Source organism: Lygodium microphyllum, chromosome 7, assembly GCF_053477565.2.
Source record: "Lygodium microphyllum isolate KBCC chromosome 7, Lygodium_microphyllum_v1.1.10, whole genome shotgun sequence".
NCBI lineage: Eukaryota > Viridiplantae > Streptophyta > Polypodiopsida > Schizaeales > Lygodiaceae > Lygodium > Lygodium microphyllum.
In genome coordinates this window covers 153829829-153857671 of record NC_141141.1, presented here as the reverse complement: position 1 = coordinate 153857671, position 27843 = coordinate 153829829, and the positions used below count along the sequence as shown (strand labels likewise).

Below are 27843 nucleotides of genomic sequence, written 5' to 3'. Positions count from 1 at the left end.
CCTTTTTTTTTTTCTTTAGAACAAGAAATAGGGGAATAAAAAACTACCTCCTCAAAAGAAACAAAGAAGAGGACATAAGAAGTGTCTAGATAAAAAGGATTTTCCACTATCCATTTTATCATCCTTATTGGGATAGATGGTTAGTGGAAGAGTTTTAAAAATTGCAAGTTCCATACACTAGGGTTCAAAAGCTAGAATGTGGTGAGGCACATTTTGAAGGAATACTGGGTTTTTTCCTACGATCTCTCTCTCTCTCTCTCTCTCTCTCCCCTTTTGATTTCTAAAACTATAAACCAAATGCTTTTGTTTGGCTGATGTATTGACCTCCTCCTCCATGCCTAATCTCCTCCTTGGCTGATTTATTGATCTCCTTCTAGCAATGCACTAAGAACAAAAAGTGATGGATTTTTTTGCCCCAATTAAGTGACAATTTTGCACAAAAGAGGGAGCCTCTTGAGCTACTCAAAGCTATGATGCAAATCCTTCCGTGTTTTATATACAATAAGCTTAATGAGAGTGTATACAAATGAGCCATGCAAATTTTTACATAGTTCACATTTGTAGAACCTTAAAAACAATGCATCCTTGAGTGTCACACAAGCTGCAGACACTGACTTAGAATTGCTGACGCTACCAACTGCTTGTAGAACGGTTTGCTATGGAAGTAGCCAGGTTTTAGGTTCCATGTTTCATTCAATACTCGGTGTACAATGTCAATATCATTATATGAATCTTCCTTATAAGTACGTCTGATTGTTCTCTTCAGCATTGCCCTTGTTGCATCCTGTTTGATGCATGCAAGGCGTTGTTTTGCAAGCTGATTATGCCCAGGTAGTCAAACTCATCGGTTGCCATAAATATATCGAGAAGATGTGAGACGTTGATGAAAATAGCTTGTGTCCAACACAAAAATTGTTCAATAATGAACAGAGAGAATAAGCATCAGTGTCAATTGCGCTCTACAGCTACACGTTCCAGAAAATGATCATACAATGGAAATCAGTGACAATTTTAATGACGTATTCAATCGCAAGTGAAAGCAACATCGATTGTATCCACAAACAATGTACAAACTGGGGCAGAAGCTCATTAAGCTGACGAGAATCATTCCGGGTTGACATCATTCTTACAAACTAGTGATGGATGGCCATGCAAGAGTTCTTGCAGACAAGAGATCCACCGAATTCTTTCAGAAGAACTGCGGTGAGGCTGCTCCTCATTGCCCTGAACATTAACGGTGTCACCAATAGAAATGCCATGTTGGCTTTCCAGGATTTCTCCCCAGACTTTCAATTTTGATTCTACTCCGGCTGAGAGGCCGACAGTCATCTTCTCTGCAGACTTTCGTCTCTCATTATTCAACCAGTCTGAACCATTATCCACGTAATTCTTTTCCTGAATGATCTTCTGGTCTAAAGGACATACATAGTCCCTGAAAGAAACACAGGTAAAGTATGGAAGCAGTGCAGTCAAAACAGTCAGAAGGATTGTGATCCAGTACATTGGAGAAGGGGCACAAACTTCAATAAAGACTTTGAAGGCAGATGGAGATATAGAAAGGCTGATATAGCCATATAGAATGAGGAAAATAAACCATGCCAGGACACTGCCCCATATCAGTACATGCTGGATCCAAGTAAAATAGTTCATGGCCAAGGCAATCTGACAGCTCACTGTGAAGATAACACATGTGTACATCGTTGCTCCAAAAACGTCCAGGCCTGATAGTTGGCCACTCTTTTGGAATGTCTGATGGTGGAAAATACTTGCTACAAAGAAGAAAATGATAAGAGAACTGCAGAAAGCATTGCTTAGCCATCCAAGTATGCGATCCCAGCCAAAGCATCTGTTTTGTGCTCCTTCTTGATACAGAGGTGGAAACTGCATAGGGGTGCAAGCATTAGTAACTTAACCTAATTCTGAGAGATTATTCACTTTGACAAGGTTCATCAGCATTATCCCACCTGTAATTTTACTTCTGCACGAAGATCTTGTTCAAACACTCCTAGAGCAATGACTGGGAGACAAGTGAAGACACAATTGTACAAGGACATGTACCAATCGTTATAAGCAGGCTGCCCTGAGAATACTGTGTAAGCCTCATAGAAGAATAAGGTCAACCCAAAGCTGATATTCTTATAGAAAAAATAGCAGATCTGCGACAGGTTGAACATTATTTAACACGAGAGCTTTCAAGTTTTAGGTTTAAACTGCTATAGAGAAAGCATTTGAACTTTACCATAAATGCAAGCCGTTGGTAACACCAATTACCATGTACAAGCAGCAAGCGCTCTAGAAACCGAAACTGCGCTATGGAGAAATCACTGGCCATTGTTGCCTTCAAGAACACGGCCAAAGTTTGGTGAGTAACAAGATGTGGCACGTCTGGTGTATAGTGACGTAAGGCAGTTCAGCTGTTTCTAGAAATGGATGTATAGGTTATGAAGATGCATGTAACTCATTAGGAAATGGCAAAAGCTTGTGCATGAATTTAGAAACTGTCATTCTTGGCAGCCTTACAGTTCCTTGACATTGTTAGCAACTTAGCATTTGAAGAATACCTGCATTCCTTCGACCCCACTAATACCAACACCAATATTTGCCTCTTGTATCATGCCAACATCATTTGCACCATCACCAATTCCTAATGTTGTCATCTTTGTGCCTTCTTTAACAAGTTTTGTTATCTGTTCATTAAATTCTTCAAAATTTCATACAAGAAATCAAATAAGTACAAAGATTTTGTACCTTCCATATGATTGCAACATCTCTCTCTTTTTTTTCGTAAATGCAACATCTCTTTTTTTTTCGTAAAAGGTAATTGTATTAATTACGAAGAAAGTACAAGATTACATGATTACACGAGTACAAGAGGCACGAGGGCCATAGGCCAACGTGCGGGAAATCCCCGGACTAGGGTACTAAAAAGTTACACAAAAATGCAACATCTCTCTCTCTCTCTCTCTCTCTCTCTTGTCAAGAAGCTTAATTAAATAAAGGTATTTACATCAGGCCTTCTGGCCAGCCAGAAAATCATAACAATTTACAAGTCAAGCCAAAAGGCTACTATAACACAGCACACAAATATCACGCAGGCAGTGTGATAGGAGTAGCATGAACAATATCCAACCAAGGAACAACCACATCAGGGAGAACTAGGTCCACATAATAGTAATTCTTGAATACAAGTCACATGGATTTCACAAACATCCAATCTTTCCAAGGGGAAATCGATTGAAAAGCAGGCAATGGATTATACCATTGAAGCTACTTGGAAGGTCGACCAGATGTGGCTATAGCCTCTAGGCACATGAAAATACTGGCATATGCGACGAAAAGAATAAAGATGGGACTGCCAAGGAATGACAGCATTGTGTATTGTCTACAGCCCCAATCTAGCTATCCGATTAAATTTGTCTCATTGTAAATCTTTATTCGACCAATCAAGCAGCCTAGAAGTGGCCAACACTTTGCCTATAATGAACTAGCCTCCTTTTGGAGATCAGGGGGATGCCAAAACTATGAAGTGAAGAGGCAATCAAATGGGTAAGCAAAAATGACTATGAAGTTTTAAGAGGCTGTGTGGAATCCAGCACATGCCACTAAGACGCTTGGATAACCTTGCGACCCTGGAAGATACTAGTCTCCTTAATAAAAAAATTAGCAACATCAGTCCAAGGATGACTCTACACACATAAGGCTTGCAAAATTGCCATTCTCAAAGCTATCATATGAAGATTGCAAAGCACTTTCTCCCCAACTATTTTGGAGTAGTAACATGCTGCCAAGATATCCATATCTAACCCAAATGATTGCCTTTCTTTTTCCACAGTATAAAGTGAATGGGCCGCACCAATTCCAAGAGAGACTTCTTGGTCCAAGGAAGCAAGGGTAAAAAATAAGAGACCATACTAATCATGATAGATTGAGCCACTTTGAGCTGCACATGAAGAGGCCAACTTGAGATTTCCAATACATAAACTTGTCATGAATTTGGGAGGACATCAAATCGAGCAATGCTCTAGGAGGCATGTCCACACCAATGGAATATCCCAAGTGCTGGGTAATATCTCCTTTAGAAACAACTACTCCCTGCCAACCCAATGCTTGCAAATTAGTCTCGGTATAAGAAAACAATGTACATTTTTGAGCATTAATATGGAGACATGAGGCTAAACCAAACAAAAGCCATTTCTTGATCCACATTGGTCTGGTCAACCTTAAGAAACATTAAGGAATCATCTGCCAATGATTGACCCAAAAGTTGAGGACCATTGGGAAGAGAGAAAACAACAATCTCCCCATCATTAGCCATCCTATCTAGCAAAGAGAGCATTAGGTAAGTCACCAATGCAAACAATAAAGGACTGAGAGGGTATTCTTGACGAAGAGAATGAGATAAGGCAATCTCATCTGTGACTCCCCCATTAAGTGCAACATGTGCCACTGCATCTTGGTTGATAGTGTTGATAAGAGGACTCCTGCGGAGACCAAAGCTCGATGTACAAACAAAGAGAGAGAGAGAGAGAGAGAGAGAGAGAGAGAGAGAGAGAGAGAGAGAGAGAGTAGCCCATGCAAGTGGCAAAGACGTTTTTGAGGCTGAGAGAGAGAGAGAGAGAGAGAGAGAGAGAGAGAGAGAGAGAGAGAGAGAGAGAGAGAGAGAGAGAGAGAGAGAGTGGGGGCGATGGCGGACCCAATGCCCCCGTGACCTAGTGACGGGATTCTGGCTCCTGCGCTATCGTTGAGCCCTGCCGTCGAACCTTGCCGTCGCTGTTCCACTGCCTTGTTGACTCCTGGACCTACGCCCCCCTCTCCGTTGACGCTTGCATCTACGCCCGTCGCCTGTTTGCTGCATCCCGCCCGCCTCATCGTCGGTTCGTTGCGCGCTGTTGACGGCTATGCCACCTATCCAGATAACTAGTACGCCCTAGCTGTTGCCCCGTCTGCCCACCGTACTCGGTCTGTTGCCGGTGGGTGCCGGTGGGTAAACCTGCATCATTAGGGTTGCGCCCTGCCCTCTGCGTCACCTACACTATCTCTGGACAGGCCACGACTGAGGCAGACAGACGTGCACCTCTGCCTCACGAGAGAGAGAGAGAGAGAGAGAGAGAGAGAGAGAGAGAGAGAGAGAGAGAGAGCTCGCCCTCTGTGTGAAGACAACAGTATGGCTGGCCTGGATTTGGATTTTCTTGACCGGACGGTGGCAGCCCTTGGCCCTGATTCGGATGCAGAGGAGCCGGAAGATATGGTGCCATGCACGGAGGAGTTGCCGCCGAGTTCTGAACAGCCGCCTGCCGGCAAACGCTCCAAGCATACGCCTGATGAGCCAATGAGTCCTCCGGAACGCTCCTATGCGCAAGTGGCCTCTGATCCTGTGGATTCGCAGGAAATTGACTGGGAGCATTTGCTGGACTTCGCCAATACTCTGCTCGGCGATTATGTCCAGCATAATACCGAATCTTTTTCTGTTGCGGGAACGGATGATGTGCTGGAAGCCACGGTGGACCCCAAATCAGTCTTGCGATCCTTCTCGGTGTTCTATGACCGTGCAGTTATACTTTTCTTCACTGGCAGGATCCCAGTGCTTTCGCATATTCGCCAGTGGCTGCACCATCTATTGCAAGGGGAGTCTGTTGAGGAGATCTTCCTTGGACCTCGCGGGTTTTATGAGGTCCTGCTGAAATCGGAAACGCATCGCGCTGAGCTCCTGTCCAAGTTGCCGCTATTCTTTGATCGCCGCTTGGTTCATGTTGTGCCATGGCGCCCCATGGCCGACTTCCAGCGTCTGCTTCAACGCGAATGCCCGGTGTAGGTGGAGGTGGAAAACTGTCCGGCGGTCTATTGGCCCATGTTGAAGGATGCGATGGCAGTTGTGGGAACAGTGCTGGTTCCCCCAAGCCTCAGGGCGATGAACCGCAACCGTTTATGCATGCTATGGGACACGGCCAGGAAAAGGCCCGCGTGGCTTCGCCTCAATTGTTCGGGCATGCATCCTTTGTATTTTCGCTTAAAATGGGGCAACTTTGCGGGCCACTGCTTTTCATGTGGTAAATTGGGGCATTTCATGGCCGAATGCCCTGAAAAGCAATCGTCTTCGGAGGATGCGCAGGTTGTGCTGTCCAAGGACGACATGGTGCTTGATGCCACGCCCCAGGAAGCCCTTCAGTCTCCTCATGTCATGGATAAAGGCAAACAACAGGTCCTGAGTGTGGATTCCCGTCGCACTGACTGGATTGAGGCACGTCCTAAAAAAGGTAAAAAGTTGGATGCAGGCCTGGCGGATCCTGGGCCTCCCGCTTCCCAGGATTCCGTGCGCACGTATACGCGCCGGAAAGAAATGGCCACTTCACAGCAGGCTGCGCGTCCTACGGCCCCGTCGGGCCCCCGCAATCAGTCTCCAAGGAGAGCCTATACCGACGGCCCCAGAGGCCCACCTGCCAAGCTGGCGTTCGATGCCAAAGGAAATGTTATTACTCCCTGGGATCGGCGTTATCCCCGCCCCTCTCCCAAGGCAGTGGATTTCCCTTCTACCTCCAAAGCAGGTCGCCAGAATTCTTTTGCAGTATTGGCTGATTTTCTGGATGAGGGTGTCCTGGATGCTCTCGCGGAAAAGGTGAAATCGAGGCAGCAGGTGCCTCGTTCCTGACTTCCTTCTTTGAGAATACATGAAGATAGCCACGTGGAATGTGCGAGGCATTTGCTCTCGCCATAAGCAACATGCCGTGTGGACCGTCTTGCACGAGAACCAGTGGGATGTATTGTGTGCAGTTGAGCACAAAAGTCACGGTGAAGCAGGAAAAGTGATGGATTGTCATGGATTCCGTCTGTTTTATGCAGGGACCCATGCTACGCACTATTCGGGCGTGCTGATGATTGTCTATGAGAAATATCAGCCTGTCCTTGTTAAAAATGATGTGCAGGGCCGCTTTCTGGTGATCGAAGTCTTATTTGAAGGAGAGATTTTATGGCTGTTGGGCCTCTATGCTCCGAATGATCCCGCATCCCGTCGGGATCTTTGGTCCACTTTGCAGGGCTCCATGTCACTCGGCCGAAGGGGGTTCTTGATGGGAGATTTCAATATGTGTGTTGACTCTTCTCAGTCCACTTCAGGGCATTCGGTAATGGATACGCCGGAAAGCCGGGTGTGGAGTTCCTTTGCTTTGCACGTGCTCAAGCAAGATCTTTGGTCGTGGCTTCACCCTTCTTTTTCAGGGTTTACTTTTCATTCCGCACAATATGCAACTACCTGGTCGCGACTGGATCGAATGTATATCATGCAGGGCGATGATTTTCTTCGCGAGATGCTGGAAATGAAGGTCTTGCGGCAATACGCGTTGTCGGACCATTTCCCCCTCCAGCTTGAGATGCGGGCACACTCTATTGCACCTTTTGTGCAATTCCTGGATAGGCTCCCTTTACGTTTCAACTCCTCTTATTTGAAGCATTCAATTTTCCAGGGCTATATGCAGCAGCTGATTGAGAGGTTCTTATTGGACTTCGCCTCTGAGGGCTGGCCTTCATTTGCACGGCTGCTCTCTAATGTGCAGCGGGTTGCTCGCCAGTATGGGATCCATCATGCCTCGCTTTGCCGCCGACGTCGACATGCAGCAGAAGACTTACTGGCTTTGGTCCGTTCCTTGCTCCTGGATTCCCCTGATGATGATTTTCTGCTGTCTCTGGAGAGGCGGTTGGCCCATCTTATTCAAGTATTTCAGTTGAAATCTTATCAACAGGCCAAGCTGCACAACTTGACGGACACAATGCAAGATAGCGCCTGCCAGTCTCATAAGTTCTTTCGCGCCTTGCATGCGTCTCCGGCTCGCGAAAATATGACCAGACTCCAGGATTCGGAAGGTCGCATGGTCACGGATCCGCAGACCATTGTCACTATGTGCAGAAACTATTTCATGGAACTTCTTGGTTCCTCTTCCTCGCCTTCTAGCCAGGTTACGCATGCCCGCTCGGCCTTCTATCATCTGGTCCGCCAGCAGGTTCCAGTTGATATGCAAGCCGCGTTGGAGATGGATATTTGCGAGGAAGAGGTTATGGACGTTTTGTTGCACCTGCCGAATGATAAAAGTCCTGGCTGGGATGGTCTCACTAATGAATTCTTTCAGACCTCGGCCACGCAGTTGGTGAAGCCATTGGTGGCCATGTTTCAGCAGGTGTGGGAAACGGGGGTCATGCCCTCCTCATGGAAAGAAGGCCTTATCAAACTAATTCCAAAGGTCCCTTCGCCGTCAAAGTTGCAACACTGGAGACCAATCTCTTTGATGGGCTCCATGTATAAAATCTACTCCAAAGTGCTGGCGAATCGGCTCCACAAGCACCTTCCAGCTATTGTGCATCCTCTCCAATATGGTTTCATTAAGGGCCGCAACATTCTGCATAATATCTTAAATGTGCAAATGGCTATTGACTATGCGCGGCACTCCGGTCAGGAAGTGGTATTGATCCAATTGGACTTGGAAAAGGCGTTTGATTATGTGGACTGGTCTTTCATTGCAGACCTCATGTCGGCTATGGGCTTTGGTACCCGAATGTCCCGATTGATCTACACCATTAGTGCTGAGGCTTCCTCCAGAGTTATGCTTAATGGTGGAGTTACAGAGCCATTTATCCTTGCACGCTCGGTCAGACAGGGTTGTCCTTTGAGCCCTCTCTTCTTTGCCCTGGCGACTCACCCGGTCCTTTCAATGTTATCCTCCATGGCAGCCTCTGCTCAGCTGGCCGGGCTGTCTCTTCCGTTGGGTCAGCACTTCGTTAGCCAATCTTTGGCTGATGACACCTTTATGATTTTGCAGGCGGACAGGGACAACATTCGAAGGGCATTAGATGTTTGGACACTCTTTGGTCAGGCCTCTGGGCTTCGCATCAATGCCCTTAAGTCAGCCATTCTCAGTTGTACGGAGCCTGATTTGCAGTCCTTAGGCTGGCAAGGCCAGGTGGTTTCCCGTGGCTCCATTGTCAGGCATCTTGGATACCCATTGGGGGTGGATGTACGGCCAAAAGCCCTGCTGGAGTGGATTTCACAAAAATTGGCGGCGAAGTTTATGTATTGGAAGTCGCAAGCGTGGCCATTCCATGTCCGCCTCAAAGTGGCCCAGACAATCATGCTTCCAATGCTAACGTATTTCCTGCCTTTGTTGCCATGGACGCCTACTACTTTGAAGGCCCTTACTCATCCCATCCGTTTCATGCTATGGAAGAAGGATTCACCGCAGGCCGACATTTCCTGGATTTCATGGTCACACGCATGTACCCCTAAGCGCATGGGTGGAGGAGCTATTTTGGATGCACACACTCATATGTTAGCTCTCCGTTGGTCCCTTTTTCGTGCCATGTGTGTGGATCATCACCCATGGACCATCATAGCCCGTTATTTTCTTGAGGACAGCGGGCTCCGCCATGGCAACACACGGCTTCGGGCCTCCTGGTGGCATGTCCTTAATGCTGACTCTCGTGTTTCCAGTCCCTCTTCCTCTTTGTTACTGCACTTGGTCGGCTCTTGGAAAGTGGTGCTCCAAAAGGCCCGTTGGCACCCAGTAGGGGACCGCTTGCAGACTAACTCCTTTCAGCTGGAATTGTTGGCAGTATCGAGACTCCTTTCATGGGAAGATAAACATCAACTCAGACCAAGATTTAATCGCATGGCCCGTTTAGGTGTGACGTCGGTTGCGGATGCTACCCTTGCCACTCGCAATGTCCTCGTACCATTTCGGACTGCTCGGCGACTCTTTAAGATCCCGCGTGGATACCGTGATTTATGGGAGCAGCTTTCGTCGATGCTTCAGGGTCGGCAACCCTTTCCTGCCTTGACTGTGGATCGCCCTTGGCAGGACTGGGACCTTGCAGGCCGCCTGAGTCTGGAAAAGGCCTCTACTAATCAGGTGTATCATCTTCTTGTTCAAGATCACCAATGGCTGGGCGAGAAAGCTAACACTGTTTGGGAACTGCGGAAATCGCTGTCATGGTGGCAGAAAACGCTGATGGAGGGCTGGCTAAATAAGACACCTTTCAAATGCAAGGTTTTTCTTTGGCGGGTGATGATTGGTGGTCTTCCTCTGGCCTCGGCCCTTGCCAAGCGTCGCATCTCGAATGGCAATTGTTTCTTCTGTACCACACCGGCGGAATCGGCCCGACATAGTTTTCTCTCCTGCCCGCTCGCCAAGAATATTTGGTCACTCTTGTCGCACATTTGGCGCGCGGTGGTGGGATCCTCGCTAACTCCTTTCGACTGGGTTTTTGTGCGCCCGAAGTATCCCGCACCGCCACAGTTGCATGAGAAGATCTTATTTCACTTTTTCAGATATTGGGGATGCTGGCACATTTGGACCACGCGCAATGCTTTTCTCTTTGATTCGGCCACTAATGTACCCCGACATATTGCCAGGCTTAAAGGGCTCTTGCATTGGCAGCTAGATATTATCCGACACTCCGACTTGCTCCCTCGGGAGGATTTGCATCCGTGGCATATGGCAATTGCCTCTGGGTCGTTGCCATGATTGGTGTAACCTTTTCAGTGCATTACTACGGGGCTTCCCCACACGTTGGCCTAGGGCCCTCGTGTATCTTGTAATTAGAAAAAAGAGAGAGAGAGAGAAAGAGAAAACCTCTTCACATGATGGCTTTGGGCCATCATGTATCTTGTAATCCAGTAATCTTGTATTTTTTTCGTAATTAATATAATTACCTTTTACGAAAAAAAAAAGAGAGAGAGAGAGTCTAGACCTGCGCTGCACTACATTAGTACATAGATGGAGACTTCTTGTGGCATTGATATGGATTTTCTGGATCAGCACTTGGTTGGGGTAGAAGGTAAAGATAACTTGGATTTGGATGAGGAGTCTCGGGTTGAGGACATTCCCAAAGATGTGTTAGAGATTGGCATCCCTTGGATAGGCAAGACACGTGGCAGGTTGCAGCAAGAAGGACACGTGGCAGTTTGGCCGTACGGTGGGTGACATCAGCAGGCAATAGTCAGCGCAGGTGCCATGTGACACAGCATGTGTAGTTAGAGATAGATTTTGGGCAATGCAGCCGACCTCCATTATTTTTGGCATTTCTTTTGGGCTATTTATTTTGCCTAGCCTCCACACACTTTCAATCATTCTAATCATAGAGGACCATGAGTGTCAACAAGTCATCTTTTATACGGAAGCATATCAACAAGTTGAGGCAGCTTCAGATGCAGGTGCAAAATGCAAGGTAATCACTTCTAAGACATGGCGACAACTCTTCTTTCACAATTACCACCTCGTTTCAATGGTTTTTATTTTGCCTTGATTGCCTTAGGGCAGTCGGTGACTCTTCATTGGGAGGAGTTGATTCCCATGGTCTTAGACCAAGAGGAGTAGTTGAAAGGAATCAATGCTTCTAAATTAGAGGCATTGTTAGGTTAGTCCTCTCAGAAGAAGGGAAAGGACTAAAAGAAGGAGGAGGACAAATCCAAGAAGGACAAGGAAAAGGAGTCCACTTGCCACATCTCTGGCAAGATAAGTCACTGGAAGAAGGACTTCCCTGACAAGGAGAAGAAGGAGAAATCTTCAAAGGATTCCGGAGTGGTAGTTGCTCCCCTCATCAATTGATTTCCTCCACTTGGAGGTGGTTGAGGCATTGACCCTGAAGGCCTCTGATGCTGCGTTGACGGCCTCATACACTCGGGAGTGGATTATTGATAGTGGTGCCTCCCAGCACACAACTCCTTTTACAACAGATGTTGCTTATTTGCAACCTTTGCATGGACAGATTCTCATTGGTGATAGTTCTTTTATCCCTATTTGGGGATGGGATAATATGCATCTTATTCCAGATAGGCAAGGTGGTGCCCATACATCCAAGGTGCTTTATGTGCCAGTCTTGGGATACCATCTACTTTCGGTGCACAAGATTTGTGCCCTCGAACTCTTGGTCGAGTTTGATGTGGATTCCTTTTGGATTCTTGATCGTGGATCAAGATAAGTCCTTGCTTCAAGTTATGAGGAGAATAGGCTACAAGTTGTGGTCTTGTTCTGCCTTAACTTCTCTTCTTTTTACCTCTCAGACACAATCCAAGCTTTGGCGTGCTTGGTTTGGCCACCTCAACTATGATTATCTTTGGAAGGCATCTAAGGGACAACTTGTTCGAGGTTTGTTGGATATTGTGGTGAGCCAGCAGCTATGTGTATCTTGCATCCGTGGGAAGTAAACTCCTGATGCTATTCCTAGCAAGGCTTTGAGGTGGTCTTTAGCACACTTGGAGCTTGTTTCTACTGATCTTTGTGGACCAATAAGGACAGAGTTCCTTAAAGGGCACTTGTATTTCATGTTAATTGTGGATGATTACAACAGGATGACATGGGGTTATTTTTTGAAGCTGAAGTTGGAGGCTTTCTCCAACTTTACGGATTGGTTGCTCTTCGAGGAGAACAGATTGGGCCAGAAACTGAGGACCATTCTTGTTTTTGTGCAAATCCTGGTATTCACAAGGAGTTTTCCAACATAAACACCCCTCAAGAGAATGGCATATTGGAGCGGAAGCATCACACTGTGATTGAGATGGCCCATACCATGATGGAGCATCCATAGACGCCTCTGTGTTTATGGGCTAAGGTTGTGGCTACTGCAGTCCACATTCTTAACCAATCCCCTACTTCCATTGTTGCTGATATGACCCCTTATGAGGCGTATTTTGGGTCTAAGCCAGATGTTTCTTATTTCAGGGTCTTTGGGTGTGATGCCTATGTTCACATTCTGAAAACACGTGACAAATTTGAAACAGCTTTCAAAAGGCATATGCTTGTGGCCTATATCTCGTAGTCTCAAGGTTACCGATTGTATGATCCCATTAAGCGGGATGTCTACACGAGCCGTGATATTCCGTTTGTGGAAGTTCCAGCCTCAGAGGGGGGTGAGGAACACCCCGTTCTTGGAGATATGGGTGATAGCTGGGTGCTAGTGACTGTCCCTTTGGAGCCCATGCCTCTTGGGAATTCTTCTTTGGATGAGGAGCCTATCTTTTAGTCATTGGACTCATGGGTTCAGCCCTAGTAGTTGATGGACCTTCTAGAGACTTCTGCAGATGGTGAGTGACGAGGCCTCCTCCTTGTTGGACACGTGACACTCTTCATGACACAGGGATTGAGGGGGTCCTTGAGGAGTGGCAACCACCATTGGATGGCCCGCGGTATTCTTGAAGGAACTGGGCACACCATACTGAGCTTATGTACACTAATTACTGTTTGATGACTCGTTCCATGTAGGATCCATGAAGGAGGCTTTATAGCATGATCATTGGCAGTGAGCGATGGAGAAAAACCTGGAGTCGATTGAGAGGAATGGCACTTCGTACCTTGTGCCTAAGCCTTCTCATCAAAAGATAATGAGTCAAATGGGTCTTCAAGACCAAGTACCGTAGTGATGGCACTTTGGACAAGCACAAGGTCCGCCTTGTTGCTAAAGATTTTGCACAGTACCCAAGTATTGATTTCCATGATACATTTGCCCCTATAACTTGAATGGCTACTCTTCGTGCAACGCTTGCCTTGGCTAGTGATAGGACATGGCTGGTCTATCAGCTTGATGTGAAGTTTGCCTACTTGAAAGGGGAGTTGAAGGAGGAGATCTATGTTGACCAGCGTCCAGGATTCGGGTCTTCTAATGGTAAGGTGTATAGGTTGAGGAAGGCCCTCTATGGCCTTAAGCAAGCTCCCCATGCTTGGAATGAGAAGATTGACTCATTCCTCCAAGAGCGATTGGGGTATTGGCATTCCAAGGCCAACCCCCAGCTTTATGTTCATACCTCAAGTGGAGGTCGTGTGTTGTTTGTTCTTTATGTGGACGACTTCATTGTGACAGGTGACTATGCCTAGATGGTCAAACAAATGAAGTCAGCACTTCATGAGAAGTTTGAGATGACGGATATGGGACTTTCATTTCTTTCTAGGTCATGACATCTATCAGACTCCGAGAGGGATGTTTATTTCCCAATAGCGGTATGTGCAGGAGCTCTGAACTATGTGTGAGATGGAGGGATTCAAGTATATTACGACCCTATGGATTTGACGGCTACAACTCATTTCGATTCTCCTTTGGTGGATGCTACTTGTTACAAGCAATTGGTTGGCTCCTTGATTTGCTTTCTTAATACTCGTGTTGACTTATGTTATGCTGTAGGTGTGCTGGAGGATTTCATGGCTCCTTTGGGAACCCCTAATCTCGGGATCTATTATCCAATAAGTACAGTTGATTTGGCTCTTGGAGAGCTCTTAGCTCGCTCTTTCGAAGTATACACAACATCATGCTCTCATGTTCTAGAAAACTCCCGCCATCATGTCGCGAAGCTACCCCTTGTCACGAAGCGCCAGTCCTCCCTCCCCCCCACCTGCCTTGAGGCCGTGTGCCCCCCGCCCTCCTCGCCTTGAGGCCCGGCCAGGTGGTCACACCACTGATTTGAAGACAACAATTCCCCCCCCCCCCCCCCCCCCTCGAGTTGCTCCTCCCCCCCTGGTAGCACAGTAGCATGATTGGTAGGTTCCCAGTAGGGATGTGCAATGGAAGCCTCTGGTCAGACACCGGCACATTCTGCGACGAGTGCCCCCTAGTCAAACACCTTGCACATCATCCTCTCTAAGGAATCGCTCTTAGCCGTCCGTGCCACAGAGCTGGAGTTGAAAGAAACAACGATCTTTGGTCAGGTGGTTGAACACTCCCCATCAAGGGCCCAGCTGTGGGATTGGCTCCACTCCACGCTGCGCATTGGCACAATGCACATTGTGGAGGTAGTCCTCATGGGCCGAGGGATCTTCATGGTTCGACTCACCTCAGCAGACGCAGCTCGTGAGTCAGTGGAGAGCTCGCCCTATGCCTCCACAAAGGGGGTCATTTACATGGTTCCCTGGTATAGCGGCTTCATAGTGGAGACATTTATGCTTTCACAATAGATTTCTCAGACACACAGTCACCTTACTTTTCCTCCAACTGGTGGTAGAGTATTGCCAGTTAGTGGAGGACTTTGGATGGCTCTTCGGCATAGTTCTTCCTGCCTCCTTTGCGGATGTAGTGACAGCTGCAGGAGTTCCAAAGATACGAGTGGCCGTGAAAGACACAAAGAGTATACCAAAGTTCTCGGAGATTGAGGCAGGAGGTCACTCCTTTAGGAAGTAGGTCATTGTGATTGGGCAACCAGGGTAGTGCATGCGCTGCCACAACTTTGGGCATCATGCAGCAGATTGTACGTGTTTCGGAGCCAAGGCGGCTCCGCTGACAAGCTCGCAGGTGGATGCTGACGGCTTCACATGGGTCCAAGGATGATAGAGAGGGAGACGGCAGGAGGAGCCATAGCCAGCTCCTCAGACGCAACCTTGACAACAGGGAGCAGGAGGGCGAGTGATGCCTCCTTGGCAGAGCACTCCGTAGCCCCCCCCTGCCCACCCCACCCGGCAGGACCACAATCCCCCACATCCACCACCCGTGCCACAGACTACCTCACTTGAGACCCCATAGCCTCCACACCACACGCCCCCCCCTCCCCTCCCCAACCTCCCATGCCCCCCACACTGACCCTGGCCCATAGCTCCCCCCTTCCAGGGCCACCAGTTGCCCCTCCCTCCCCTCCCCCCCTCCCCCCTCCTCCTCGGCCCCCCAAACACCCGCCATGTTTCTCCAACCATCCCACCATCCTTCAATCCTCTTCCCCCCCACCACCTTCCTTGCCGAGCACCCCCCTTGATCCACACCCGGTTCAGGTGATCCCCCCAGACCCACTCCCCCTCCTTCCACAGGAGGTGATGAGCCATACACACCTACGTCCTCCTCGCACCAGCAGTTTTCCCCCTCCCACACAGCCACCAGCTCATCTTTCCTGCCGCTCGTCACACTTTCCTGAGATAGGCACAACTGTTGCCACAAGAGTTCTTCCGCAGTGGAGTTCTTCCGCAGTGGCCCATGGTCCTACTTGACAGTTGCGGAGCATAGAGAGTTTCCACTACCTCTAGAGGTGGGAATCTTCGTGGTTCATAAGTCAAGAAGGGGCAAGGTCCATCTATTAGCACCACTGGATGGACCAAACTACACTTTTTTCCTGCAATCCTCTCACTCAGGGGATTGGACGACAACACAGATAGAGGAGTTGAAGAGTCAGGTGGTGGACCACATCTCCCAGTGAATGGGAGAAGAAGGACTAGCACTGTTTGCATAGCAGTGGCCTGGTTGCATGATGGACATTAACTGTTGGGCTGGTGTCGAGGTCCCACACTTGAGCATTATCTTTCAAGCCCCTCCATAGTGGAGAGCTCCGAGGGATGTGATCAAGTGGCCCTTGGCATAGGCGGCCCGTTTCTACCAGTTTATAGAGTCACGAGTCTCAACATGGTTGATAGATGCATTGATAGTACCACCTGGAGCATCTATCACCCCTATGGTCCGCCAACCGAGGGCCACCATGGGGGATTGGAGTTCGCCGTCCAGACTTGCAGCAAAGCGTACTTGCGTGCCCCATAGGTTTTATGTGGGAGAGTGGGGAGGCTCTTGTGGAGGCCATATATGGTAGTTGGTGGGCACCACGTTGTTCACTGCCCGGTTCTCCTGACACTTGATCCTCGAGCATCTACCCTAGACACACGATCTTGTCGGATCCCTAACTTGATCTATAGGAGGGAGGAGGTGACGAGACAGATAGAGAAAATTTGGACCAGGGAGTGGGGCACGAGAGACCATTCGCAGAGGAGGTTAATGAGATCCTAGATGAGTCGAGCAGAATCTGCCAAGAGGCAGTCATACAGGCCAGGCAACAGAGCTGAGAGGAGGAGAAAGCACTCCAGCGGGACCTTGCAGCCACGTAGAGATTATCATAGGAGGTAGTAGGGGATCCCACTCTCCACGCACAGGAGGTGCGCGCGTGAATAGCCATTGTTGGCCTAGAGGACATGTGCTCGGAGTTCTCTTTCCGCACCTCAGTAGCTTTTTGGGTACGAAAGGGGGACATGATGCGTAGGGAGTTTTTCTAGGTGCACCAGCCTTGCACCTCAGGAGAGCAGATACGCAGCCTTCGAGATCAGTATGGGAGGACTCGTTCTAGCCCAGATGAGGTGATGGAGATTGCCATCGACTACTATAGATGCCTTTTCCAACAGGAGATAGCCTCAGCTAGGGGACAACGATGTAGACAAGTTTGGGATCACATCCCGTCCCTTGTCACAGAGGAGATGGGATGCTCCCTCCTAGCCCCCTTCACAGAGAAGGAACTGGAGGAAGCTTTCCATACACAGGACGGGCAGAAACGCCTAGGAGAGGATGGCCTCTCTAAGGCCTTTTTCACTACCTATGGGGAAGTGGTGAAGGACCCCCTACTGATGGCCTTCCAGGAGATTTTCACTTCAGGACAGATGCCAGGGAGTCTTTTAGCAGGCCTTATCAGTCCTCTCCGCAAAGGGGAAGACCGGTTGGAGCTTTCCCAGTGGAGACCAATGACCTTATTGTCGGTGGCCTATAAGGCACTAGCAAAGATGATTGGTAGGCGACTACGCCCCGTGCTTCCAGACATCATCCATGACACAGACATGCTTTGTCCAGGATAAGAGCATCCTAGACAATGTATTCACCTTCTTTGAGGCGACAGAGTGGGCTCAACACAGTGTGTAGAGATTGGCTGTACTACTCTTGGATTCCGAGAAAGCTTATGACAAGGTGGATCGGGATTTCCTAGAGGGCACCATGGTGAGGTTGGGTTTCCCCCAGGCTTGGATTCGCGGGGCCTCCGCACTTTGCAAATCGGTCACCATTAGGGTTCTCATAGGTGGTAGGCGAGGGGAGGAGTTTCAGCTAGAGAGATCGGTCCAGTAGGGCTACATCTTGGCCTCGTACCTGTTCCTACTCTTTGCAGAGGTGATGTCTCACTTTCTCAGGTCATGTGTGAGTGGATTACGTGGCCTCTGACTTCTAGTGAGAGAGGAGACTGAGTTGTTAGACTCAGAGTATGCAGATGATACAACATTCTACATAGAGGACGATGAGTTGATGCTGGAGAGAGTGAGGCTTGCTCTTGACGTGTTCTGTTCTGCAGCGGGAGTGAAAATCAACTAGTGAAAGTCAGTTGGTTTCCTCACAGACCCGGACTCTAGCACGGAGTGGGGTATCCACTTGGGATTTAGATGGGTGAGTAGAGGGCAGACCGTCTGGTACCTAGGGTTCCATGTGGAACTCGACATCACTCCCGCCTAGCAGTTTCTTCCAGTCCTCGATTCTATTCGGAGGAAGCCGACCTACTCGAGCATGGCTCACCTCTCACTAGCCGGCCGAGCCCTGGTGGTTAACTAGGTTGTCCTAGCGACAGCCTAATACATCGCCTCGTGTTGGTGCATCTCCTAATCCTGCATAGTGCAGCTTCGCCGCTTAGTGCGGAATTTCCTTTGGTCCGGGTCATGGTTTGGGTCAGATGGCTCTAGGGATTCCAGGGCCAAGGTGGCATGGGCAACCATCATACGGTATCGGTCAGAGGGAGGGCTTGGGATCATAGACCCAGAGTATCAGAGTATGGCCCTCTTAGGCAAGCTGGTTGTTTGCGGCCTCACACCGGGAGGGCAGACCTGGAAGGTCCTATTGTTTGCAGGAGGGTCTTTAGGATTGTAGACCGGGGCTTGGCGGTGAGTGGAGGCCGTCCTTGAGATGGATCTTCACGTTAGCCCAGATCACCCCCCCAGATCACCTTTCCTACCCAGCTTGCTCCGTGTGTAGCGGGGCCTCCGTAAGGCCCTAATCCAGAGCCCCCTAGGTTGTCAGGAGAAGATAGACTGTCAGACGGTGATTTGGAATCCCCACGTCAGAGATCTGGAAGGGGCACATATTGGCAAGCGCTCCTACATCCATTGGGCTGGTTGGGAGGCTGGCCCGGCTTGTACCATCAGGACATGGTGGGAGGTGTATAGAATGGTGGACGAGGAGGTGCTATAGCGAGTATCAGGCTGCCAGAGAGGAGTAGAGTTGAGGAGAAGGGAGATAGACGTAGCAATACCTCAGGAGTGGCTTGCACCCCAGATACGGGAGCCAATAGAGCCCGAGGAGGTATGGGCCGCTAGGTTTTCACCAGCAGGCATTCTTCTACAAATGGCAAGTAGAGTGGGCGGTGCTCCACCTTGGACCTTCTTCACCCTAAAGGAGGGGGGGCGTCTAGCTCTTGATAGAGGGCAGCAGGATGAGGGGATAGTTGTCTTTTCATGGAAAAGGAGCCGGGTGATTGGCCTTTAGGGGAAGACATGGCGGCTGGACCCTTTTGTCTTGTGGCAGGAGCTTAGGGAGTGGCGCCTCTAGATCTGGGAGGGCATGCCACTTGATGAGTTGGAGTGGGATCTGGGAGAGTGGCTATGGCCGGCCACTGCGGTCACCAAGAAGCCACTGAGGTTCTTGAAGTACACTGCCAGGATTGGCAAACACGTACTGATGCAGGAAGATATGGATTGGGTGCCGTCACGTAGCAGGCACTGGGCGGAGCACAGTGAGAGAGGAAGGCAGGATCGAAGCTCAGCACAGAAAACAGTAGATAGTAGAGAGTGAAGCACGACACCCAATGATAATAGACTGAAAGAGTGTCAACTGAAAGTACAAGGTACAATCCTTAAACCTTAGGGTTGTAGGGGGGTGTTCACACCCGAACACGGTAAGTGCCCTTAAGTGGGTCATAAGCACATACGAAATAATATCATAAGTCTGGGGGAAAAAACCTCTCCTATCGAGAGTAAAAAGTGCCCCAGTGTCCTATTGATCACCGACACTCCGATGTGAGTGTAGGTGTAAGTGAGGCGTGAGTGAAATATCCATGAGGTGCGAGTGAAATACCCAACAAACCCCCTTGGAGTGAAGAGTGATCAAGAGTACAAGGATCATCCGCCACCAAAGGAGATCAAATTTAAAGCATGGCGAAATGCTTCAAATTTGTCACGAGGAAGAGCTTTGGTAAAGATGTTTACCACATTACTGGTGGTAGGACAATAGACAAGGTTGATATCACTTACATGTAGCCTCTCTCTGACAAAGTGATAATGTATCTCAATGTGTTTCGTGCGTGGATGAAACACTGGGTTTTGTGCCACTGCAATGGCACTCTGACTTTTAGTGAACAAAGGAGTAGGCTCCGTAACAGATACATCCACATCAACAAGCAAGCGTCTAATCCATACACATTCAACTGTGGTAGTGAATGCTGCCTTGTATTTAGCTTCACATGATGATATGGCAACAATGGACTGTTTCTTGCTAAGCCAAGATATGCAAGACAAGCCAAGAAAGAAATAATTGCCACTAGTGGAGTGACGTGAATCATAATCACCAACCCAATCAGAATCACTGTAAGCATGTAACTGCAGTGGTCCCCCTTTGGCATAAAGCAATCCAAGAGATCTAGTACCCTGCAAATAATGGAAGACACGCTTAACAGCTTGCCAATGTGACATGCGTGGCTGATGCATATATTTGCTTAGGTCTGAAACTGCAAATTGTATATCTGGCCTAGTGTTGCATAAGTAAATAAGACATCCAATTGCTGGAGCATATGTGTATATATCAAACAAATCACTGTCATCATGTAATGACAGTTTAAGTCCAGGTTTCATTGGTGTACAAACTGACTTGCAATCTTGTAAGCCAAACTTCTCAAGAAGTTTACTGATGTATCTTGATTGTGATAACCCAATACCTCTAGCATCATGTATAAACTGAAGGCCCAAGTAATAATGCAAAGACCCCAAGTCTGACATGTCAAAATTTTGCTTAAAATTTTGTTTAAATGCTGAAATCTGATCAGCATGTGTCCCTGTAAGCAAGAGATCATCAACATAAAGACAAATGATCAGCATGGATCCTCCCTCTTTACATACGTAAAGGGTAGACTCAGATGAGCTGTTTATGAACCCTTGGCTAAGCAAAAAAGCATCTATCTTTGCATACCAAGCTTTAGGAGCTTGTTTCAAACCATACAAAGCTTTTTTCAGCTTGCAGACTAAGTGTTCCAAGCCCTCAACTACAAAACCAATGGGTTGCTGCACATATACTTCCTCATGAAGTTCCCCATGTAAAAATGCAGTTTTAATATCCAATTGATGCACAGTCCATCCATAATGAGTATCCAAAGCAACCATAGACCTGATGGTTGTCATATGGGAAGTAGGAGCAAATGTCTCCTCATAGTATATGCCTTTCTTCTGTGCACAGCCTTTGGCTACAAGCCTTGCCTTGTATTTGTCAATGGATCCATCTGCATTCCGTTTCAACTTATAGACCCATTTTGTTCCAATGGCTTTCTTCCCAAATGGCAAAGACACCAAATCCCATGTTTGATTCTTAGTGATAGAATCCAATTCAGCTTTCATTGCTGCCATCCAATGCACACTCTGTTGTGCATCTTCAAAACATTCAGGCTCTTCTTCATCAAGGGTGCTTGCTGCGATAACAAACTCCATGGTATGTGTAATATCATGCATACGAGCTTGCCTTCTAGTACGACCAGCCATGGGTGCATCCAGATGACTATCTTTCATAGTCTGTAAATACCATCTAGGCATTTGTCTTGCATCCTGACTGTGCATAAGCTCTTGCTGAATTTCACTTTCAGCACTTTGCTGAATATTCAGATCAGCCAATGGCTGATTTTCTGCATTTTCCAAAGGAGTACCTGGCTGAACATTGAGTTCACTTGCTGAAACTCCAGCTAAATCACCAAATGTAATGGGCAGCAGCCCTTCAAATACATCACGGGCAGCCTGATATGTGTCTAAACCAGCAAGGGACAATTTTGATTTTTCATCAAATAGTACATCCTACTGACAAAAACCTTTTTTCGAGACAGGATCATAGAGTCTGTACCCTTTGCTCTCACTGCTATATCCCATAAAAATGCATTTGGCAGCCTTGTTATCCAACTTTTTCCTGAGTACCTTTGGAATATGTGCATATGCAAGGCACCCAAAGGTACGAAAGTGTCCAACAGAAGGTTTCCGGCTATTCCAAGCCTGAAAAGGTGTAATTTTCTTCAATGTTTTGGTGGGGCATCTGTTCAAAACATGGCAAGCACACATGACGGCTTCCATCCAGAAACTATGAGGCAAGCTCTTTGCCTTTAGCATACATCTAGCCATCTCCATGAGTGACCGATTCTTTCTCTCTGCAACACCATTCTGTTGTGGAGTATAAGCAGTAGTGTACTGATGGACAATGCCCTTCTGCTTCAAAAAGGAATTCAGTATAGAGGACATGTATCCCCCCCCCCACCCCCCGTCCGAACGGAGAGTCTTAATTTTACAATCAGACTGGTTTTCAACAAGTGCCATAAAAACCAAGAATGCATCATACACTTCTGACTTTTTGACCAAAGAGTAGACCCAGCAAAATCAAGTAAAGTCATCAATAAAAGTCACAAAATAGTAACATCCTCCCAATGACTTTATTTGCATAGGTCCACATATATCTGAATGCACTAACTGCAATCTGGTTGTTACTCTAAAAGCAACATCACGAGAAAACGAAAAACGATGCATTTTCCCCAAAATACATCCTTCGCACAAGTGCTCAGGAGGTCCCTCCAGTAGAGGTAATCCATCTAGCATTTGCGTACGCTGTAAGAGCATCAAGCTTTCGAAGTTCACACGCCCCATCCTAGCATGCCATAACTCTGCCTGTATCATAGCAGGAGTAAGAGTGGATGTCAAATACGCTGACTGATCAACTGAAAGAGCATTCAACTCGTATAACCCATGACATAAAGTGCCTGTCAAGACCAAAGTCATGTGTTCTTTGTCTCTCACCATGCATCGGTCATCATCAAATGTGACCTGCAATCCACAACGTGCCAAAGAAGAGAAATAAAGCAAATTCTTCTTTATGCCAGCACAAATAAAGCATCCTGTAGGCGGAGAATAGAGCCATCAATGGCTGTGAGTACAATCTCCCCAATACCTCTAACAGGGTATGATGCATTGTTGGCACACTGTACAGACTTGCCAACTGGAGCTGCATGAACATATGCAAATAAATCTCTGCGAGATGTAATATGCCTAGAAGCACCACTGTCAAAAAACCAAGTGCCTGCATCCTCAGTAGAGCTGAATGCTCAATCTGCCTAAGAGGTGTCATAACTGCATGTATAGAAGCAATAGTTTGCAACAAAGGACGCGGACTCAGTAGCAATGGAAGGAGTATTAGAAACATATATTCCTGACTCCTTTTTTTTCTCTTTGGCAATGCGCTTTCTGCACTAAGTGATGTAGTGGCCTGGCTTCTTACAATAATGGCATTTGCCCTTTTTGGCTTGCGTGCCCCCTTGTTTTTTGTTTGCCTGTGATGTGCCAAAAGTCCCAGAACTCTACGGAGCATTCTTTACTTGGCTGCCTTTGCCCTTTTGTCTAGCCATAAAAGCCTGCTCAGAGGCTATAGCATCCACACCACTATTCCTCCGTGTTTGCTCCTCCTCTAGAAGCAAACTGACTAACTGAAGAAAAGTAATTGGCTGCGCGGCAATCCTCATGGTGAGGTTTAAGGCCGTATGAAAAGCCAAGTACGAAGGAGGTAATGAGTTCAAAGTGGTGGATATCATCTGTGCATTCGAATAGTACTCATCAAGATTCATGAGTTGCTCTCGCAAGTCTTGAATTTTGTTCAAGTGATCCTGAATAGAATCACCTTCATCCATTTTCAATGTCTCTAGCTCTTTCTTTAAGAAAGAGATGCGAGTCTCATTCTTGCCTACAAACATTTGCTCCAAAGTTAGCCAAGCTTCTCGTGAAGAAGTTGCTGAACGAATATGGGGAATGATTGACCGCTAAACTGCCAATGCAATCAGCGCGACAAAGCCTGGGCATCCCGTGTATCCCATGCTTTTTGAGCTGCTATTCTTTGGGGAAGTGGCTGAAGTGGAGCAGGCTGAGGTGCCCATGGTGCACGTTCTCCTGGAGGAGGAGTAGCTGGAGCCACAACTCCAGGTCGAGCTTCGTCTCCACTAACATAGTCCCAAAGATTTTTAGCCACAAGTACATTCTTCATCATGAAAGACCAAAGTGAATAGTTATTTCCATCCAATCTTTCCTCCTTGGATACATAGGTGAAAACATCTCCTCCCTAGATACATAGGTGAAAACATCTCCTCCCTGATTTGCCATGATTTTTCAATTACCAAAAGATGCAAAAGAGCAATGTCAAAGCAGAATTTCACTGGAAATCTTTCAGAAATTGCAGGAAATAACTTTCTGCAATTAGTGTATAGAGGTGCACTCTGTCAAAACTGTCTTTTATGCACGCATTCCAACGTGCAATCAGTGTTCAGCAATACTGTACCAGCAAAATCCCCAAAATCTCCTTGCCTCGGGTTTGTCAAAACAGTCTGTCAGTGACTGTAACTGCAGTGCATATGCCAATCTTCCCAAAAAACATAAAAGCCCCAAAATTTTTTATGAATGTGCCCAGAAATTTGCATCGACCGTGTCCTTGACACGTATTTTGAATTCTGTGCTTGTGCTGTGGGAACCCCTGCTTCCAGAAATTTTTGTGCTGGAATTTATTTAAAAAAAAAAACCCATAGAAATTACGCCTGGCTGGCAGATTCAGACGGGCTGCCGTTTTGGAGGTCACCGGCGAGGCCTAGGGGATCGAAGAACTTGCCACCCGGGTAGCCCTGCAGGCCCATCGCGTTGGCGAAGTTCTGGGCGGTCCGTGGCCAAGGCGTCGCTTACTCTAGAGCTTGCGCGTTCAGGCGGCACTTTGGCTGAGCTGGCGGGTGACGTGGGGGCATGCTGCAATTGGCAGGCAACGTGTGGCGAGCTTGACGGCTGGTCAGATGAATGTTTGGTGGGTTCGTGCAGCAGCTAGCGGGCAACGTGGCTGCTGCAGACTGACGTCGCAGGGCAGGGGCAGTGGTGCTGGGCGAGGAGCTGCTAGAGATGGGCAGCTCTGGCGCAAGCGTGCAGGGTAAAGGCAGGAGCTGCCGCTGAGTTTGGGCACCTTGTGGTGGACCTGTCGGGTACAGGACGACCTGGCTGCTGACGAGCTCCTTTGCTGACTGGTGCTGGCTGGAAGATGAGCTGAACAGAGCTTAGCTGAGCTGAACGAAACCTCTGCTGAACAGAGCCAATGCTGCTCTGATACCAAATGTGAGAGAGGAGGGCAGGATCGAAGCCCAGCGCAGAAAACAGTAGACAATAGAGAGTGAAGCACAACACCCAATGGTAATAGACTGAAAGAGTGTCAACTGAAAGTACAAGGTACAAACCTTAAACCTTAGGGTTGTAGGGGGGTGTTCACAACCGAACATGGTAAGTGCCCGTAAGTGTGTGTCATAAGTACATACAAAATAATACCATAAGTATGGGGGAAAAAACCTCTCCTACCGAGAGTAAAAAGTGCCCTAGTATCCTACTGATCACCGACACTCCGATGTGAGCGTAGGCGTAAGTGAGGCGTGAGTGAAATACCCAACAAGCATCACGGAGCCTCACGCAGCCTTTTCGGGACAGACCTTTTGGCTCCGCCACACATCATGTATACTTGAACTTACATCCCTCCTACCAGCTTTGCTACTTCATCCAAACCAGTTGGTGAGGCTAGCCACCTCTTTGATCATAGAGGACATACAACATTTGGGACAACTCGCAACCCATCTTCGTCATCTTAGTCAGGCCTAGTGCCAAGCTCTTACAACTCTTGTGAGTCGCATATAAATCAAAACCCTCTCTTGTTTCTCCATTTGGTGTGAAGGATTCGAATGATTTTTTGTATGTAGACTTCAATAGAGGGAGCTCACAAAGTAGACATCCTTCATCAAATATATCTACATCTTCTATTTCATTTGAGTATATAAGCCACTCTTCTCAAATCCCTTGCATCCCACCCTCTTCTAGCCCACACATCGATTTCCTCTCTTCTTCATTTCAAAACCTTCGATTACACTCCACATCTGTATCTTCCACGCTGAGAGTTGGAAGGATCTACGCTTGGGCCACGAACTTGTCTGGCACTTTCAAAGGTAAATTTTTTTAAATTTTTATCTTTTTTTAAATTCCAGAATTCATTTCTGGACAAAGGGGCTTCAGCTTGGGTAGACACAGAACTGTGAATATGTGTCCTTGACACAGTTGATGCAAATTTCTGAGCAAAATTATTAGAAATTTTGGGGCATTTGTGTTTTTTGAGTACATTGGCACGTGTACTACAGTCTGAGTCACTGATAGACTATTTTGGACAAATTCGAGGCAAGAAATTTTGGGGATTTTGCTGATACAATGTTGTTGAACATTGAATGCACCTTGGATTGCGTGCATTACAGACAGTTTTGACAAAATACACCTGAGTGTACTAATTGCAGTAAATTATCTGTTGTAATTTCTGGAAATTTTGAGATTTCCAATTTGGTCCTGCTTGGACATTGCACTTTTGCTTCTTTTGGTAATTGATTATCATGGCAAATCAGGGAGGAGATGTCTTTACCTATGTATCCAAGGAGAACAGATTGGATGGAAACAACTACTCACTTTGGTCCTTCATGATGAAGAATGTGCTTGTGGTGAAAAATCTTTGGGATTATGTCAGTGGAGAAGAAGTTCCGCTCGGAGTTGTGGCTCCAGCTACTCCTCCTCTACGAGGACGTGGACAATGGGCACCTTAGCTTGCTCCACTTCAACCACTTCCCCAAAGATCAGCAACTCAAAAAGCATGGGATACACGGGATGCACAAGCTTTGTCGCTAATTACATTGGCAATTCAACGGTCCATCACCTCTACATTCATTCAGTAGCTTCTTCACAAGAAGCTTGGCTAACTTTGGAGCAGATGTTTGCAGGTATGAATGAGACTCGCATCTCTTTCTTAAAGAAAGAGCTAGAGACAGTGAAAATGAATGAGGGTGATTCTATTCAGGATCACTTAAACAAAATTCAGGACTTGCGTGAGCAACTCATGAATATTGATGAGTACTATTCAGATGCACAGATGATATCTACTACCTTGAACTCATTACCTCCCTCATACTTGGCTTTTCATACGGCCTTAAACCTCAACATGAGGATTGTCGCATAGCCGATCACTTTTCTTCAGTTAGTTAGTTTGCTTCTAGAGGAGAAGCAAACAATAAGAAATAGTAGTGTGGATGCCATAGCGTCTGAGCAGGCTTTTATGGCTAGACAAAAGGGCAAAGGTAGCCAAGTAAAGAATGCTCTGCAGAGCTCTGGGACTTTTGGCACATCACAATAAAGTAAAAAACAAGGGGGCACACAAGTTAAAAAGGGCAAATGCCATTATTGCAAGAAGCCAAGCCACTACATCACTGAGTGCAAAAAACGCATCACCAAGGAGGAGTCAGGAATGTTTGTTTGAGATGCTCCTTCCACTGCTACTAAGTCTGCATCCGAGTTATGGCATGCTCGGATGGGGCATATGAACTCTGGTAGCTTGATGCTCTTACAACGTACGGAGATGCTAGATGGATTACCTCTTCTGGATAGACCTCCTGAGCACTTGTGCGAAGGATGTATTTTGGGAAAAATGCATTGGTTTTCATTTCCCCGTGATGTTGCTTTTAGAGCAACAGCCAGGTTGCAGTTAGTGCATTCAGATGTCTGTGGGCCTATGGAGACAAAGTCATTGGGAGGATATTACTGTTTTGTGACTTTTATTGATGACTTTACACAATTCTACTAGGTCTATTCTTTGGTAAAAAAGTTAGAGGTGTATGATACATTCTTGGCTTTTGTTGCACTTGTTGAGAACCAATTTGGTTGTAAAATTAAGACTCTCTGTTCGGACCGAGGGGGGGGGAATACATGTCCTCCATGCTGAGTTCTTTTTTGAAGCAGAAGGGCATTGTCCATCAGTTCACTACTGCTTATACTCCAC

General features: G+C 47.3%; 1 protein-coding gene across 1 annotated transcript in view; it reads right to left on the bottom strand.

Moving 5' to 3' along the window:
* Positions 1-478: 478 nt before the first annotated feature.
* Positions 479-27843, bottom strand: part of LOC148034101 (putative phospholipid-transporting ATPase 4) — a 131096-nt gene continuing 103731 nt past the window's right edge. The window contains exons 8-11 of the mRNA XM_087682107.1: positions 2562-2687; positions 2240-2338; positions 1965-2156; positions 479-1881 (exon numbers count right to left, since the gene is read on the bottom strand). Coding sequence (XP_087538233.1) covers positions 1105-1881; positions 1965-2156; positions 2240-2338; positions 2562-2687 — 1194 coding nt within the window. The 3' untranslated portion in view covers positions 479-1104. The remainder of the gene's footprint in view (positions 1882-1964; positions 2157-2239; positions 2339-2561; positions 2688-27843) is intronic.